General features: G+C 43.8%; 1 protein-coding gene across 2 annotated transcripts in view; it reads left to right on the top strand.

The window, feature by feature from the left end:
• Positions 1-16,020, top strand: part of PRSS12 (serine protease 12) — a 283,643-nt gene that overhangs the window by 160,124 nt on the left and 107,499 nt on the right. For both annotated transcript variants that reach the window (XM_075350102.1, XM_075350092.1), the window contains 3 exons: positions 3,572-3,750; positions 4,145-4,286; positions 14,707-14,903. In XM_075350102.1, coding sequence (XP_075206217.1) covers positions 3,572-3,750; positions 4,145-4,286; positions 14,707-14,903 — 518 coding nt within the window. The remainder of the gene's footprint in view (positions 1-3,571; positions 3,751-4,144; positions 4,287-14,706; positions 14,904-16,020) is intronic.

The raw sequence follows: 16,020 nt of genomic DNA, 5'->3' as shown, positions 1-16,020 counted from the left end.
TGAAATCTAGTGTAATACAGGTATACATATAATAGCATTAAGGACTTGCGATCCCATACTTAAACACAAAATACAGCACAAAACCTTCTGACAAAATGTGCACATCACCTAAAACAGTTTTGTAAACTCAGAAGGATAAATTATTACACCCTCATGGAAATGTGGGAATATCTCCACTAGGTGACGCTACATATGGCTGACTATGGAGAATAGCTAGGCCAGCATTTTAATACTTTTACTCAGAACATCATACACAAAGATGAAATCACATTTATATTATTTATTATTATAAAAAATTCACCATTATCTGACTTTCCATCGTTTTTTGAGAAGTCACTTTATTACGCGTGTTTTCCAAAACTTCTTTTGTTACTTTCTGACAATTTTTGCAGTGGATAATGGAAGAAATGACATCCTTTTCTTACCTATTTGTCACAAAAATATCATCAGTAAGAAAATTAACTTTGATGATGGGATAATGAACACTATCATTTACATACAGGTCTAGGCAGCAGTGTAATAGGCTGGAGCTGTGTCCATCTGTTGCTGTTTTGCTCGTAATGTGTGACTGATGGGTCTGTGCCGCAACAGGTGGGCAAATCTGCATACAGCACAGGACGTCAATTTAGAGAAATACATTGGGGGACAAAAATGTAAAAATAAGGGTTGATCTGAGAATGCCACTGTGTTTTTATGGTACTGTTAAAGTCATGTCATATGTCTTATGGAAAACAAACCACTTGGTATCAATGGGATTTATTTACCAGAGCTAGTTACATTAGTCCTTGCTAAATATAAAAAATAAAGATAAGGGGAAAATAATGTAATTGTAGTGTAATTCTCTGACACGTCACTGGCATTACATTGTATTCTGCAATAATCAGATGGGTTCCTCCACTTATTTTCCATCCACTCCACCTAGAACAGTAATACCTAGTGATTTTACACCTTACAAGGGCAGCATGATCTTCTTGACCCCTTCTTTTGTTACTTGTTTGTTTTGCATCATGTTTGTTTTGGCCACTATTAGAGGATTACCTCTATGGTACATATGACTTTACATGATAGGAGGATTTTTTCAAGGAAACACATTTTACCCTATGCATCTTACAGAAAAATAGTTGTTTCTTCCCTTGATGTACAATGCTCAAATGTAACATCTTACAATCAAAGTATCTAAAATAGCATGGACACAGATAACAAACGGATCACTATTTTATTACATGTATTGTTACCATTTTCACAATCATATTAAAGGCAAATTCCAGTCTGAGCAAGTTATCCCCTATCTACTAGTTATAACTGTTAGATCAGTGTGGTTGCAACCGATCGCTAGAACTGAGTCCTTTAAAGTCTATGGTGCTGACAATACCAATGAAGCCAAACACTACATTTTGCTAACATTTTTAGTTCTAATGACTTAAAGACAACCTGTCATGTGGAAAAATGCTATTACCCTTCAGTTATGGGGTTAATCTGCAGGTTAATAGCATTCTAAACCTGCCCGGCAACTGCATATTAAATCCTGTTGTCAGATGGAAATGAACTGTAATCCTCCTGGCAGCGTTCCGGTTTCAGTCATGGAAGCAGCGCCAGCGTGGGTTCAGTCACCTCTTTGTGTATGGAGAGCGGCAGTTGTAACCATGCCCCCTACAGTGACTGACAGCTTCCTCTAATGAGAATTATTGACCTATAGAGCATATAAATTAGTCATAAATGTTTATTAAATTAATTTGTCTTCACCTCTGTGCTCTTTATAAAAAGATACCTACCTTAAATGCAAATCTCTGTAATTTTTTTAATAGTCATTTGCAGGTTCAGACTGGAACACAGGAGGGCAGGAGAATCCTCCGGTGGGCCCCTTTGAAGTAAAATGTCACTTAGCATCCAACATAATCATTAGTTGTCATAATACCCTTGTTTCACTATGTCCAGACAAAGGAATCATCTCATCATTCATTTTACAATCTACCCAGTATATTATTATATAGAAGCATAGCTAAAATTGTCAGTGTAATATATGACTGTAGTTGATCAGTGGTTCCTTAAAGTCAATGATACTAGTGGGCCCCCCCTGAAACCCCAGTCTGACATTGGTCAAATGCACTATATAACCAACTAGCTGTACTACCTGGCTTCGCCCGGGTTAATAACTGTTGTTAACAAAAGAGAATGTATTAACAAAAACCACAAAACAAATAGATAGAAATGTAATTATTAAAAGGCAAAAACTAAGCTAATAGAAGCATTTCACAACATATATTTCAACACCACAGATATTCCACATAGATTTAACCAAATTGGCCAAGTAATGTGCTCCGTCTGTCTCTTTCCAGGTCTGTCTCTTTCCCAGTCTGTCTCTTTCCCCGTCTACCTGTCTCTGTCTGTCTCTTTTTTTGTCTGTCTCTATCTCTCTGTTTCTTTCCCCATCTGTCTCTTTCTAGGTCTGTCTCTTTTCCAGGTCTGTCTCTTTCCCAGGTCTGTCTCTTTCCCCGTCTGTCTCCCCGTCTCTTTGTCTGTGTCTTTTCCTGTCTGTCTCTTTCCCTGTCTGCCTGTCTCTGTCTGTCTCTTTCCTTATCTGTCTCTATTTCTCTGTCTCTTTCCCCATCTGTCTCTATCAAGGTCTGTGTCTTTCCCCATCTATCTTTGTCTGTCTTTCTGGCTGTCTCCTCCTTTCCTGTCTGCCTGTCTCTGTCCCTGTCTGCATGTCTGTCTGTCTCTTTCCCCATCTGTCTCTTTCCCCATCTGTCTCTTTCCCCATCTGTCTCTTTCCCCGTCTGTCTATTTCCAGGTCTGTCTCTTTCCAGGTCTGTCTCTTTCCAGGTCTGTCTTTGTCTGCCTCTTTCCCAGTCTGTCTCTGTCTGTCTCTTTCACCGTCTGTCTTATCTCTATCTTTCCCTGTCTGTCTCTATCTCTCTGTCTCTTTCCCTGCCTGTCTCTTTGTCTGTCTCTGTCTGTCTCTCTGTCTGTCTCTCTGTCTGTCTCTGTCTGTCTCTCTCTATCCGTCTCCCCACCGACATCTTATTACCTCACATATAAGCTTCTTATACTATGAATGTCTTTTGTTCCTATAGCAACCAATCACAGTTCCTACTAATAACCTGTAGTTCCAGGCTTCATTTACTTTAATGAAGGCATGTTTTTTGGAGAGTAACTGTAAAGCGTGGGGTTACATTTTCCTGTCAAAACATAGTCTATGACGTTCCCTGGGTCACATGAGGTGTCTGTGCAAAATTTCGTGATTGTAAATGCGACGGTGCGGATACACTTTTCGTTTCACTTTTTCCCCATTATGTAGATAGCGACAAAATTGATTGGTAAATTGGAACTTGCGGGGTTAAAATTTCGCCTCACAACATAGCCTATGACGCTCTTGGGGTCCAGACGTGTGAGTGTGCAAATTTTTGTGGCTGTAGCTGCGACGGTGCAGATGCCAATACCGGACATACACACACACATACACACATACATACATACACACATTCAGCTTTATATATTAGATTGAATATTATTTATTAATGTTTCTTTTAGCTTACGGAGTTTACCACTAATATCACTTTTGATTTTACAGGGGTGTTGCAAAAGCCTGGAGTCAGGCTCATTTTGGAGCAGGAACAGGTCAGATTCTCCTGGATGAAGTTCAGTGCACCGGGAATGAGCTGTCTATAGAAGAGTGTCAACGAAGTTCTTGGGGGGAGCACAACTGTGGACACAAAGAAGATGCAGGCGTTTCCTGTACACCTGTTGCAGGTATCACATACACTTGATGTCCATTTTAACTGTTTTTGTTCAGAAACCTATAATAATGAATTTCCAAAAGTCATTCTCATGATTTCCAAACAGTCGAAAGACACTATTGATTTGTGAGCCTGTGCATTGTCCTGCAGGATTACCCTTGTAATTGACAATACAAAGAGACCATTAAACAATTCATCTCGTCAGCACAAGCGATCTCAGAAGACCTGGAAGTTGTTGGGATAATAAACATGCCATTACTATAATTCTCCAATTTGTCAACGAACCAAACTATTACATAAGGAATTGCTGGATGTTTAGTCTGGGAACCTATGATATTGTTATAGGTTCTATTGCGTGTGCACAAATAGCTGAAAATAATACTGTCTATCTATTACATTTCATACAGATGGCTCCATTAGACTAGCAGGTGGTAGAGGTAGCCATGAAGGACGTCTGGAAGTTTTCCATAATTCACAGTGGGGGACGATATGTGATGACGGATGGACAGAGCTGAATACACAAGTTGTGTGCCGTCAACTGGGATATAAGTAAGAATCATTTCATGTCCACTATTAACTAGAAAACGTATATAACAGATATACACTAGACACATAGCGGTACATTAAATGCATATAAGTGATGGTTGATTACACATTTTGGTTTTGAATCCCATATATCCACGTTCTGATGGGACCATGAGCATTAAAACATAGGAAACTGAAAGAGTAGAATAAATTGCACAGAACAATAAGAATAATATTTTCTTTAAGTTGAAGTCAGCTGAAATTACAGACTGGGCAGATTTATAAGTAGTGTCAGTATTTTGACAGCTTAGAAATATATCCAACGCACCAAATGTATTACTTTCCATATAATAAACTTGATCCATCTTCTGAACCTTTTTTCTAACTTTATACTTGTTCTTGGTTGGCTTAAAGGGGTTCTCCAATACTAAAATACATTTTTCAAAAAAAATGTGATTACACTTGTATGTAACACAAGCATGTTCCCTAAAGTTTTTTATTTTTATTTTTTATAGTCCCCTTATTAGTATTTCCTGGGTCATCCTGTTTGCTATGGGCACCTCCTACCATCTCCCCCGACACCCTCTTTTATCACTGCTACAGTTCTGCCTGGACAGTGAGCTCCCAGCTCTCCCTTTTTGGCTGTTCTCTCTAATTTTACATCCTTCTCCCAGCATCTCTCCTCTCCTGTCCTCCTGCACTCACTTCTATCAGTGCTGCTGTCCTGTGTGGCAGTGGGCTCCCTGTCCTCCCTCACACTCCTGTGTCACTCACTCTCTTCTGTGTCTGTTGCACAGTGTGTGCTGTCATCTGACTGCTGTCTTACCTTGTGTGCGGTCATCTGACTGCTGTCTTACCTTGTGTGCGGTCATCTGACTGCTGTCTTACCTTGTGTGCGGTCATCTGACTGCTGTCTTACCTTGTGTGCTGTCATCTGACTGCTGTCTTACCTTGTGTGCTGTCATCTGACTGCTGTCTTACCTTGTGTGCTGTCATCTGACTGTCTTACCTTGTGTGCGGTCATCTGACTGCTGTCTTACCTTGTGTGCGGTCATCTGACTGCTGTCTTACCTTGTGTGCAACTATGAATGATCATACTTCCTACTCTCAGTATAGTTACACAATTTTATCAGTTTTCGACCTGTGTGCAGTATGGATGAAGCCCCAGGACAGTGAGTGTCTGAATGAAGTCTCAGGGAGTGAATCTGAGGGAGCTTCAGGTGCAGATGGGGACAGAGTGTCTGAATGAAGTCTCAGGGAGTGAATCTCTAAGGGAGCTGCAGGTGCAGATGGGGACAGAGTGTGTCTGAATGAAGTCTCAGGGAGTGAATCTCTAAGGGAGCTGCAGGTGCAGATGGGGACAGAGTGTCTGAATGAAGTCTCAGGGAGTGAATCTCTAAGGGAGCTGCAGGTGCAGATGGGGACAGAGTGTCTGAATGAAGTCTCAGGGAGTGAATCTGAGGGAGCTTCAGGTGCAGATGGGGACAGAGTGTCTGAATGAAGTCTCAGGGAGTGAATCTGAGGGAGCTTCAGGTGCAGATGGGGACAGAGTGTCTGAATGAAGTCTCAGGGAGTGAATCTCTAAGGGAGCTGCAGGTGCAGATGGGGACAGAGTGTGTCTGAATGAAGTCTCAGGGAGTGAATCTCTAAGGGAGCTGCAGGTGCAGATGGGGACAGAGTGTCTGAATGAAGTCTCAGGGAGTGAATCTGAGGGAGCTTCAGGTGCAGATGGGGACAGAGTGTCTGAATGAAGTCTCAGGGAGTGAATCTCTGGGGGAGCTGCTGGTTGCAGCTGGGGACAGTGTCCAAATTATATCTCCATGAGAATGTGTTTCTGAGGTAGTTGCCCGTGGCAACTGTGATGGGAAGTCTGTCTGAGCGGAGTATGCAAGTGTGAAATGGAAGCTGGAGCAGTCTGTTGCTGACCAAAAAGTCCATTTAATGTTGTCTTGTGTCTAAATGGTCTTGGAGCTGGGAGGACACCAGCGACTTTGAAGCATACTGAACTTGGTGTGGAGCTTGAACTACAGCTGAGTTCTTTTTCACTTGTGGAGCGCTTCCGATGCGATTGATTTGACATGATTTGTGACGAGAAATAAAGGTAGGAGGACACTGCCCCATAATTTTTCACTGGTGCGAGTGCACTCCAATGTTTTATCGGATCGCACTAACACATAGAAATCGCAAGTGGAAAAGAACCCTCACGCTGAAGTGAGAAATAGACATTTAACTATATGGGGGAGCTTACATATGCCTGTAGGTGGACGGTTTGTTTTTGTTGCCTGATGGCATAGAAAGGCTGTGTTTGTTTGTCATTTTGCCATTAGTTTATCCAGTTTCAATGAGTGTCGGACAGAGGTGACAAGAGCCCACCAGTGACATTGAGTTTGGGGTCCACTGTTCAGCGACATAGATATATGATCTGCATTCACAAATATACCATATAATAAACTGAGAAACTTGATAAATATATGATGAGATGCTGGCATTCTCAGTACACAATGAATCAAGTGTATTGTGCCAACTACTACTCATATAAGGTGGTGGGCGACCAATTCCTGCACAGGCAACCAGCGGGACATTCACCTGTCCCGCTGTGGGCAAGTCCAAGATTGGTTTAAATAAACTACCTTGTTTGACCAGGTAACCAAGTGCTTTTGTGCTTATGAATATGTTACCAGCTGCTAAAAGCGAGTGGAATCCCTATAATAGATGATCTGCGTGTGCCATTTCCAAAACTAAAACGGAGTGGAAAACATGGTATAGCTGTCAATACAGCAGACAATCTGTTGAAACATTTCTTGCCTATGACAGCTCATACTGTTTCATAAAATGACAGTGTATGACAAGTGGAGCCATTCTTGTAAAACACACCATGAAACAATAAGAAGAGTCTTTACTTAATAGTGCAGACACTAGCGGGTGTAAAGGTCGTACACCACATGCTTTAGAGAACCGCACCACCCACGATGACCACTTGCACATTCATCGTGAACAATGATACTTTCAAGCTTACATTTATGTTCTGAGAGCCCCCAGCTATTGCCTCTTTAACATGTTCCATGAATGTATACACTGTTTATGGATGAGAATGCATGAATGTGAAAATTATAGTATGTCTACATCAGATTAGTAATCCCCCCCTTTTAACAGTAGGCTTTTCCCAAATGTCCTTTACCAAACCGATGCATTCTTGAAAACCAATGTAAAGTGCATGTAGTCATCAATAATGAAAATAATTCATGATGCAATATTGTAGTGCTGTTACCTGAAGATAAAGGAAAGAGCTCTTAAAATGTTTTTGCTATTTATTGTAAGATATTTTACGGTAATGCATTTCCATTATGCAGCTAGTCCTTCATTATATTAGGACATAATTCATTCAGAAGAATGGAATATTCACAACAGCACAAAGAATTTCAAAAGATAAGTGTTATTGACGGGAAATCTGCTGTATGAGCAGCTCCGTGTAACGAGTGGGGAGAGCCGGCAGCACCAAGTAAAGAGGGAAGCGTTGTTAACAGGAGTCTATCAGCAGTTTTTACGTCTCAAAATATCACTTGTTAAACAGTTAAAACATTATTTTCACTTTATTGGGTGACACAGGGAACCATAAGTGTATGCAACTGCAATCAGGAGGCTGACACTAGGAATTACAACTAAAAAATGTCAGCTCATGGAAGAACAGGTCAGTGGTCCACGTGACCTAGAGTGACTTCTTGGTCTCAGTCTCTGTCTTCCTGCATAACTTCCAGGCCACACTCACCATCTTAATCTGAGAATGCTCGGTCACCTCAGGTATCGAATCATCAATCTGATTCAGATTCAGACCTGCATTCCATTCAGGCTTTGATGCTAAGAGAAATTATTAACTTGTCAGTGCTGTAAACCCATCCCTCAATGTTAAGGAAGTGGACCTCTCACCCCATTCAAACTCCATGTGCCTCAGGTGGTTCAGACATACCGCCAAATGTTTTTATAACCACTCCTAATTCAGTGATGTACTGGACAAGAGGTGAGCTCAACATGAAAAATGTTTTCACACATGTAAGCGTATGAAAATTTTATTTCCCTTTCCTGCAGAACTTGTTGCCACCTAGTTTTTCTCTTCCATGGTGGATCCACACCAGACCACAGTAGCTAACTCTGAATTCCCGTTGAGACTCACAGAGATCTCCCTGTGAATTTCTCACTAATTGAATAGTTTTGGTTTGCTAGTTGGCAGTTGTAGCCTGCAGAGGAGGAGCCAACCTTTTTTCTTAGTTGTAATTATTGGTGTCAGCCTCTTGGCGTACACCCATGGTTTCCTGTCTCCTCCAATGAAGGCTACGAGAAAGAGATTTTATGGTAAGAGCAAAAATTCTCTTTTATTTATAGTACTGATTGAATAAATCAGAAAGAGACGTGTCCTATGACCTCTTCATTGAATACTCCCCACACTTTTCATTTTGGCTCGCACACAGAAAAAGAAAGATCTGCAGTATAGCCATCAGTCAAAGAGAGGGGCTGGGCTGGGATTAGTCAAGACACCTCAAGATACTGAACAGTTAGGAAACACTACTAAGATTGCGTGTTATCTTCTATTCATAGAGCACTCTCACTGAGAATGAATGAAGCTGTGCATACTCTACCTCTGCTTTTTTTCCAGATGGTGCTCTTCAGTAGAGATGAGCGAACTGGTCGCGGTTCGGCTTGAGCTTGGTTCGCCGAACGGAGGTCGCGTTCGAGTTTGCTTCGGCGAACCGGTTCAGCGAAGCTCTCGAACCCCATAGGAAACAATAGGAGGCAATCACAAACACATAAAAACACCTAGAAAACACCCTCAAAGGTGTCCAAAAGGTGACAAACAACTCACAACACAACACAAACACATGGGAAAGTGACAAGGACATATACTCATGCAAAAACAAAAGAGCTGGACTAGGAAAAAGAGGAGGAGACACAGATATATGAGTATATGCAAGGGAACATCGATGCCATTACTGTGCAACTTGAGCCTTGCTCATTTTAGGCTTCCAATCTGGATAAATTGCCTGGGCTCGCCACGTACGCCTTGGGGATCTTGTCGTGTCCCGCAGCCAGCGTTCTCTCGGAACCTGTCTTCAGTGCTGCTGGGGGTCTGCTGACAAATAAGCACACGCGCCTGTCCACTGACAATGTGGACATGGCTCTCAGAGGACTTTTCTTCCCCTGGGTCAGCCAGGGGAGGCGAAAGGCACACGTATTTTTGAGAGTGCTCCATGCAAAGCATCTTTTTCATTTTGAAAAGGGGGGTCAATTGATGCCAGTCAAGTGGGGGGTGTTTGTGGCCCAATTAGTGGAAATGAGGGAGACTGTGGTTGGAGTCCCCTCACTATGTTTTACATGATTTTCGAAGGGCATGACATGCCTAAGAGGTTTAGTTTCAGCATCTCAAACTTTTTGGCTACAGAAAGGCTGCCTTTACACCCTTTTAAGACCAAGGATTTTCGAGACCTTATGCCCATTGCAGTGCCCCAAGAGCCGATGGCCATTCGCCACTCCTTCTCCAAGAAAGGGGTGCCCGCGCTACCACAGCAGGTTGCACCCAACATCACCAATTCCTTGATAAACTCTGTGTGTGACAGGGGGCATTTCACCACAAATACTTGGACCAGTAAGCATGGACAGGGGAGTTACATGTTGCTGACTGGGCACTGGATAGCTATGGTGAGAGATGGAGAAGGGCCTTCTGTACAAGTCTTTCCGTCCCCACGAGTTGTGTGTCAATCCTTGATCTGTATGTACAAATTCCTCCACTGCTTCTGCTTCCTCAACCTTGTGTTGGTCTTGCACCTCGGCCCAAACCCTGTGTGGCCAGGCCACCCTTCCTTGTAACTGTGCCCAAGGAATCACACACACTTCCTTACTATGCTGGCAGCAGAGCTCAACAGCATGATGCGGTCGACTCTTTACTTAGAAATGTCTGGGAAATATGAGTCACACCGCTGAGGAGTTGTGGATGGTAAGCTCTGGAGAGTGAGACCGAGTTTCATCAATGGTTGTCTCCACTCAACCAGCAGCCAGGGAAGGCCGGGTGCGACAATGATGCAAACCAGTCTGCGGCCCTTCTTCAGGGCAATGTGACACACGTGCCTTGTATGGCTCATGTGTTGAATCTGATTCTCCAGCAATTTTTAAAACACTATCCCGGCCTACATGGCCTTCTGCAGAGAGCACGGTGTAACGCCTGCCTGGATCGACACACTCAGACGGGCTGTAAAGGATAGGCTAGAGGGAAGCCACTCACCAAGCTGGACCCCCAGAACCCTGAAACCCTTTAACCCCTATACAGTGATTTGAAATTACACAGGGCCGAAGTTGATCAATACCTGTGGAAGGCTGCAGTTCCAAAGAATAGTAGTCATGCAGGGTCAAAACATTAATTGAGGAAGAGGAACAGAATGGGACAGCCAGGACTTAATCAGAAAACAAGCAGAGATGAAATGCGGATCGGCCAACGAGGTACATAAACAGCAAGCAGGAAAAGTAGTCAGGTAACAAGCACACAAAATCATAAAACTGAACTGGGGTAACAGTAACAAGAGGTTCATAGCTTTGTCTCGCAGTGGTCTGTAGACAGGATGGGCCTAAAAAAGGGTGTGGTGTCTTCCCATTGGTTGTTGCTGAATGATGGTACTTCATCTGTGAGATACCCACCACCTACATTCAGCCTGTGGTTCTGCATCTGTCAAGGTAACGCAGCCCAGCGGGTGAGCATAACCTGCGTCCACCTGTGCCGCAGGCATCGACTCCTTTCCCATCATCAGCACTATGCACGAAAGGAACACGTTGTCACCTGGCGACCGGAGTACAAATTGATTGAGCGGACTCCGGTGGTGACTTAACAGTCGTGTGCGGCAATGATGCAAACCTGGCTGTGGGCCTTCGTCAGGGCAATGTGACACACATGCCTTGTATGGCTCACGTGTTGAATCTGATTCTCCAGCAATTTTTAAAACACCATCCCGGCCTACATGGCCTTGTGCAGCGGGCACGCTCGCTATGTGCTCACTTCCATCATTTGCACCCAGCAGCTCAACAACTTTCATCGCTCCAGAAGTCTTTTGGTCTGGCGTGTCAACGCCTGAAATGCGATGTGCCGACACGCCGGAATTTGAATCTGCATATGTTGCAGCATCTGTGGCAGCACCGCAGAGCCCTGCTGAAATACGTTATGATGTATACCCTGGGCTAACTTGATCCAGAGGTGGTGCAGATCACGCTGCTGGAGTGGTGTCAGATCAAGGACCTATGCACCCTTCTACACAGTTTACAAATGTCGACGGAGATGTTTAGCACTGGCGATGCCATTCTCAGCGTGACAATTCTGTTCATCTACATGCTGGAGCACATTGTAACCATTATTCGGAGTCAGGTGTTGGGACAAGAGGAAGGGGAGGAAGTACAGGAGGAGTCATATGCGGAAGGGATAACAAGATCTACAAGGTCCAGATGGTCAGCGGCACCTAGGCGGCAGTCATTGGACGGTGGGGGAGAGGGATTAACAAGGGCACATAGAATCAGCAAAACTGTTGAGGAAGGTACAGGAGCCCATGAAGAAATGGAGGACGAACAGGCGATGGGCATAGAAGACTCAGCAGATGATTGAGAGCTTGCTCACATTTCAGTTGTGCGAGGTTGGGGGGAGAGGGCAGAGGAAGGAGGCACGATTTTCACCTCTCCGCCACCAACACAGCAAGGACTTGCTCCTCCTGGATGCACAAGACACATGAGCGCCTTCTTGCTGGACTACCTACAACATGACCCTCGGATTGTACGAATTCGAAGTAATGCTGACTACTGGGTTGCCACACTGTTAGATCTCCGGTACAACACAAAATTTTACAAAATAATTCCGGCCATAGAAAGGGACGCACGTATGCAGGAGTATCAGCAGAAGGTGGTACGCAATATTAGATTTGCTTTTCCACTAAACACCTGTGCTGCACAGAGTGAATCTCAACGCTTTGTCATGGATAGGAGGAAATGGTCTTTTACTTGTCCACATCTGAGGGACTGAGGGCTGGCTGCTGTGCTGAAACGGCGTTGAGTACGGTGTCCCTGCAGAGTTGCACTTTTGGTCATATACAAAATGAGTTGAAAAAGGACAGATGCTGGTGGAAAGGGGAACAGGTGTGTTGGAAAGGTGAAAAAAATTTGAGTCCGTGGATTTGGTGGTTAAGCAACAGTAACATTTGCTGAAGAAGCAACATCTGTTATGGTGGGAATGGCAGAATCGGATAAGGTAGTATATACTATGTTACCGCTATATAAAAAAATTAAGAAAAAAAGAAAGAGAAAGGTATATATCCCCATCGCCAGTCGGTGTCCACCGTGCTCCCAGATGGAAAAGGAGAGGCTGGCAAATGGAAGGTTAGGTGGAGGATACAGAGCTGAGTGGCTATGAAACTAATAGTAGCCTGAACCGAGTTAGACGCCACTCGGATCTGGAGACTGGGAGACCTGTTAGCGTCACAGGGTCCACACGCCCACCCAGCCCAGGAAATCCCTGTTAACAACACAGGGGACATTGGGTACGCTGTCCATGTGCGTAAGGGCCACACCTGTGGACAGCAGGTGCATCAGCAGTAGCAGGCCTGTTAATGCCACTGGACTGCACTAGCAGGACTGGTAGGACAGGAGTTGGTCTTAACTGTTCTGCATTACCAACTGTGGTGGCGGCCTGCATCAACGCCCTATCCCTGCCTACCTCTGGCCTAAAGACGCAATGGGTTCAACACATTGAGGTGTGCTCTTTGGGAGCATAATAGAAGACTGCGCACCTCCTTGTTGGCTCCAGCCCCTTTTATAACCTGGGTCCGCCACAAACCAGGGTGGACCACAATGCACCACCTGGAGACAAAAGCAGAGTGACACGTCATGAGTGGCATAACTAGCGTCCTATTCGGAACTGCCACTTCAATGATGACCTCGTGGCTGCCACGACCCAAACACCTCACCAGTCATCGTCTGACCAACAATAATGAGGTGACAAGTCATAGGGGCGGGCCTCTGCAAGCCAGTTGGGAGTGGCCTGGCCACATCGTAACTACACCGGATGCCCTGTGGTCTATATGCGCCCCCCACATCAGGGGCAGGGCCAAAGAGTTCATTATCGGACCTAGCCTCTGATTCAGTAAGTGCCTGAGCATGCTCAGTAGCATGAAATACAGTCTCTGAAAAAAAGACTATCCGCTTCAGCATGCTGTCTAGGCACAACACAGGACTTAGACCCGACACGGAGTGCAAGTACCTGTGCAAAGAGGCTTTTCGCACTAAGTGTGAAGCCCCACAGGTGTTGTGTCGGTGCATTACCTTCAGGGACTCCACGTGGAGGAACAGTCTGGTCACAGGTAGGTTGCTTCTTTATATGTAGTTTTGTGACACCACTCTTGGTATTGCAGTCAGTGGGGACCGCCACTGCAGTGTAAGGGGACACCTGAGGCTGATGTTGGGTTCAGTTAGTTGTATTGGCCTCCCGAGAGCGAGGCATGCCCCAGGGCCCTGTGTAAGTGTGTGGAACCACAGGCCACAGAATGACTCAGGCACAGTCCAAACGAGCATTCGCTGTAGCCTAAAATGAAGACTTAGCCTCAGGAATGACACAGTCAGGCTGAGCATACTCAGTAGGCGAAACACTGGAGTTAGGCTGCGGCTGGGGTAAATCGGCACACGCATGCGCACTAGCCGCCTCTCCACACTTAGACGTGGAGGAGAAAGCAGCCAGCTGGACAACCCGAGGCACAGCCCTAAATGGCAGCTGACGCCTGGGCGCAACTGGAACCGCAGCAGGTTGCTTGCGTTTACGGCGGCACCAATTCGAAATAACAAATAACAGATAAAATAACAGGTGTACTTCTTCCCGTAGATAATCTGATATGATCCTTTTTTCACGGACACGACCATCGTTAACAAAAGTAGATGAGGCACCAAATCAGCAGCTGCTTCATGGATGTCAAGTGCGCCATAAAGGGGGCTCTCCTCCACCTCAAGTTCAATATCACAAATACTCCATTCCACTGTGGTGTAAACCCAATTGCACTTGCTTCATAACAGCTCTCAAGTTTCCACCAGCCCTGCTGAGTATGGGGTAACAGAGATGGTTGAGTCTGCAGAGCTGTTCAGTCACACTATAGCCTGGGAATCATTCTTATAGATGTGTCGTATATTTCTGAATTCTGTTAGCAGCTTAGACAAGATGGCCACCCTCATCATCATGTGCAGAAAATGTACAATCAGAAAATAAAAACATATTAGAAAAAAAATAATGTTTCAAAACCTGGTTTTAAGTAGTAAAAAATAATATAGATGATGCATCAGCATTTGTGACAATTGACTTTTTCACATGGGGATACGATGTAGAGAGGTTATGATTATGTTATGGTTTCTTATCAATTTAATCTTTTTGTCGTTACTTTCTTAGATATGGGAAGATTATATTGGATAATGATTTTGAAGAGATCACTAGTGTCATCTGGTTGGATGATGTCACCTGTTTGGGCAAAGAGCCCACACTCACTCATTGTACCAAGCCAGACTGGGGCAAGCATGACTGCACTCATCAAGAGGACATTCATATAATGTGTTTTCCAGATACTGACCAGCACAGGACATTGTCTGGTATGTAATATGCAATCGTTCTTCATTTGCTTCTTTGTTGTTTTGACTGTAAGGCAATCTTCCTCTGCAGTGATGGACATACACAGAAGAGGGCCCCTGTGCAAGAACAATATGAAGGCACGTTGCTGTCCAACAGCTGATTTGTTACTAGTGAATTAATAGCTGCATAGTCTCAGAAATTTCTTTGCATAAAGGCCCATATGAAGTAGCACAGGCCTCACATATGGCATGTCTGCCTCTGATCCTCAGTTTAGATATTCAGATTATACCCGCAATTTCTGTATTGGTATGGCATGGTGTAATGCCAGGTTCATTTTAAAGTTGAAATAAGCACAGAGGATTCGTTTTTCACAACCCATTATTAACATCCGTGATAGGAAAACCGTTTTCTATTAATGGTTATCTGATAAGTCCAAGGAAGTAAACTAATCCATATAAATGTGTGCTCCGATAGTCTTTTATACTGTCAAGGGCTACCATCTAAATTATGTTCCAAAGCAAAAATTGTTCTACATTCAATAGATAAGATCTCAAGTGTAAACCAATGTAATAATAGCAAAAATATAGTAATGGGGAGTGCAAGACGTCTCTGACAAGCTGTAAAAATGGTCAGGTGATTAATTTTATGGTCAGTATCTACAGCAATTCTACAACTTAGCTTAGGCATATACAGTGCCTTGCGAAAGTATTCGGCTACCTTGAATTTTTCAACCTTTTCCCACATTTCAGGCTTCAAACAGAAAGATAAAAAATGTTAATGTTATGGTGAAGAATCAACAAGTGGGACACAATTGTGAAATAGAACAAAATTTATTGCTTATTTTAAACTTTTTAAAAAGAAAAAACTGAAAATTGGGGCGTGCAATATTATATGTCCCCTTTAAGTTAATACTTTGTAGCGCCATCTTTTGCTGCGATTACAGCTGCACGTCGCTTGGGGTATGTGTCTATCAGTTTTACACATCGAGAGACTGAAATTCTTGCCCATTCTTCGTTTGCAAATAACTCGAACTGAGTGAGGTTGTATGGAGAGCGTTTGTGAACAGCAGTTTTCAGCTCTTTCTACAGATTCTTGATTGGATTCAGGTCTGGATTTTGACTTGGCCATTCTAACACC

Source organism: Anomaloglossus baeobatrachus, chromosome 1 (assembly GCF_048569485.1).
Source record: "Anomaloglossus baeobatrachus isolate aAnoBae1 chromosome 1, aAnoBae1.hap1, whole genome shotgun sequence".
Taxonomy (NCBI): Eukaryota; Metazoa; Chordata; class Amphibia; order Anura; family Aromobatidae; genus Anomaloglossus; species Anomaloglossus baeobatrachus.
The sequence above is the reverse complement of the archived record's forward strand: the minus strand, read 5'-3'. Positions and strand labels throughout refer to the sequence as shown.